At 49.3% G+C, this 1,820-nt stretch overlaps 1 protein-coding gene across 4 annotated transcripts in view; it reads left to right on the top strand.

Moving 5' to 3' along the window:
* The first annotated feature begins 814 nt into the window (after window positions 1–814).
* Window positions 815–1,820, top strand: part of NRF1 (nuclear respiratory factor 1) — a 71,090-nt gene continuing 70,084 nt past the window's right edge. For 3 of the 4 annotated variants that reach the window (XM_014945427.1, XM_014945424.1, XM_014945426.1), the window contains exons 1-2: window positions 815–1,089; window positions 1,212–1,444. In XM_014945427.1, the coding sequence (XP_014800913.1) occupies window positions 1,222–1,444 (223 nt within the window). In that variant the 5' untranslated portion in view covers window positions 815–1,089; window positions 1,212–1,221. The remainder of the gene's footprint in view (window positions 1,090–1,211; window positions 1,445–1,820) is intronic. The other variant, XM_014945425.1, reaches the window with a different exon arrangement.

Below are 1,820 nucleotides of genomic sequence, written 5' to 3'. Positions count from 1 at the left end.
ATGTGCTGTTCCCTTTCCACAAATGCATGGTAGACACACAGTGAAAATAATATCCCTGCCTCTTGTCTTGTTCCTTCTGCACAGATTTATGTTCGTGGTGTGTGGTCCAGTGCCCTGCTGACTATGTGAGCTGCTGCTTCGCTCGGTGGTTTACCACTAGATGCATTAAATAAATAAGCTTTATGTAATATTTGTGTTTGGGTTGCAATGACTTTGCCTGCTTCCGGACTCCAAACGAGTAATGCAACGAAAGTGGTCTCCCAGAACACGACTTGCTGCCAGTAAACTTCTCTGCTGGCATCCTCCTGTGTGTCCTGAGCTGTTGAGGCTGGAGGAGAGAGATTGTGTATCGCCCTTGAGTGTCTTCCATGAAAGCTAGATGTTGAAGTGGCAAAAATAAGCTCTAGCTTTGATCAGACCTTTTAATATGTAATGGGTGAGGAATATATATTTTCAGCCTGGAGAAGGCTCTGGGAGACCCCCCCTTCCAGTACCTGAAGAGGGTCTACAGGAGATATGGGGAGGGACTGTTTGCAAGGGCATGTAGTGATGGAACAAAGGGCAATGTTTTTAAACTAGAGCAGGATAAGGAGGGACTGTTTGCAAGGGCATGTAGCGATGGAACGAGGGACAATGTTTTTAAACTAGAGCAGGGTAAGTTTAGATCACACATTAGGAAGAAGTTCTTTCTGTTTAGATCAGACATTAGGAAGAAGTTCTTTCCGATGAGGGTGGAGAGACACTGGCCCAGGTTGCCCAGAGAGGTGGTGGAGGCCACATCCCTGGAGACATTCAAGGTCAGGCTTGAGCAACCTTGTCTAATTAAAGATGTCCCTGCTTACTGCAGGGGGGTTGGACTAGATGACCTTTAAAGGTCCCTTCCAACCCAACAAATTCCATGATTCTATATAATCTTGGGGCTACAAGGTCCTTAAAGCCTTTCCCCCAGCCAAGATGACTGCCTCTGGGTGCCGTGCCATGTAGTTTGGAAGCAGGGATTTTTCAAGACTCTTAAACTTCAAGTTTCTCTTCTGGCTCCTGCTGTAGTCATTATTTCCTTCTCCTAGAAGACCACTGCCACTGGGAGAGGTAATCTCCATTCACCCTTGGTCACAGCCTGCTCCCTGAGGCTCAGAAACCTTTGGCTGCCATCCCTTATGGCACATCAGTGTCAGTAACCCCTTCCTGTGCTTTTTTTGTCTCCTCTGAAGGTAGCTATTGATGGAAGAACACGGGGTGACCCAAACAGAGCACATGGCCACCATCGAGGCCCACGCAGTGGCCCAGCAGGTGCAGCAGGTCCATGTGGCCACCTACACAGAGCACAGCATGCTGAGCGCGGACGAGGACTCCCCGTCTTCACCTGAGGACACCTCCTACGATGACTCCGACATCCTCAACTCCACGGCTGCCGACGAGGTCACTGCCCACCTGGCTGCAGCAGGTAACGCTGGCGTCGTTCACCTCGAGTCATGTTTGTGCAGAGGCTGCAAATGGCACTTTTGAGAGTTGGTGGGGGATGTATATCTGGATTTTCAAAAAGCATTCGACACTGTCCCCCATACAAATCTGGTGAAAAAACTGGTGTCACACGGCCTGGACGAGCATACGATCTGCTGGATCAAGCACTGGCTGACTGGAAGGTCCCAAAGAGTGGTGCTCAATGGATTCAAATCCAGCTGGCGGCCGGTCACTAGTGGTGTGCCTCAGGGCTCAGTGTTGGGACCATTTCTATTTAACGTCTTTATTGACGATCTCGATAAGGACATAGGGTGTATCATCAGCAAGTTCACAGATGACACCAAGTTAAGCAGGGGTGT

The sequence above is a fragment of the Calidris pugnax genome, unplaced genomic scaffold (assembly GCF_001431845.1).
Source record: "Calidris pugnax isolate Ruff unplaced genomic scaffold, ASM143184v1 scaffold96, whole genome shotgun sequence".
Taxonomy (NCBI): domain Eukaryota; kingdom Metazoa; phylum Chordata; class Aves; order Charadriiformes; family Scolopacidae; genus Calidris; species Calidris pugnax.
The sequence above is the reverse complement of the archived record's forward strand: the minus strand, read 5'-3'. Positions and strand labels throughout refer to the sequence as shown.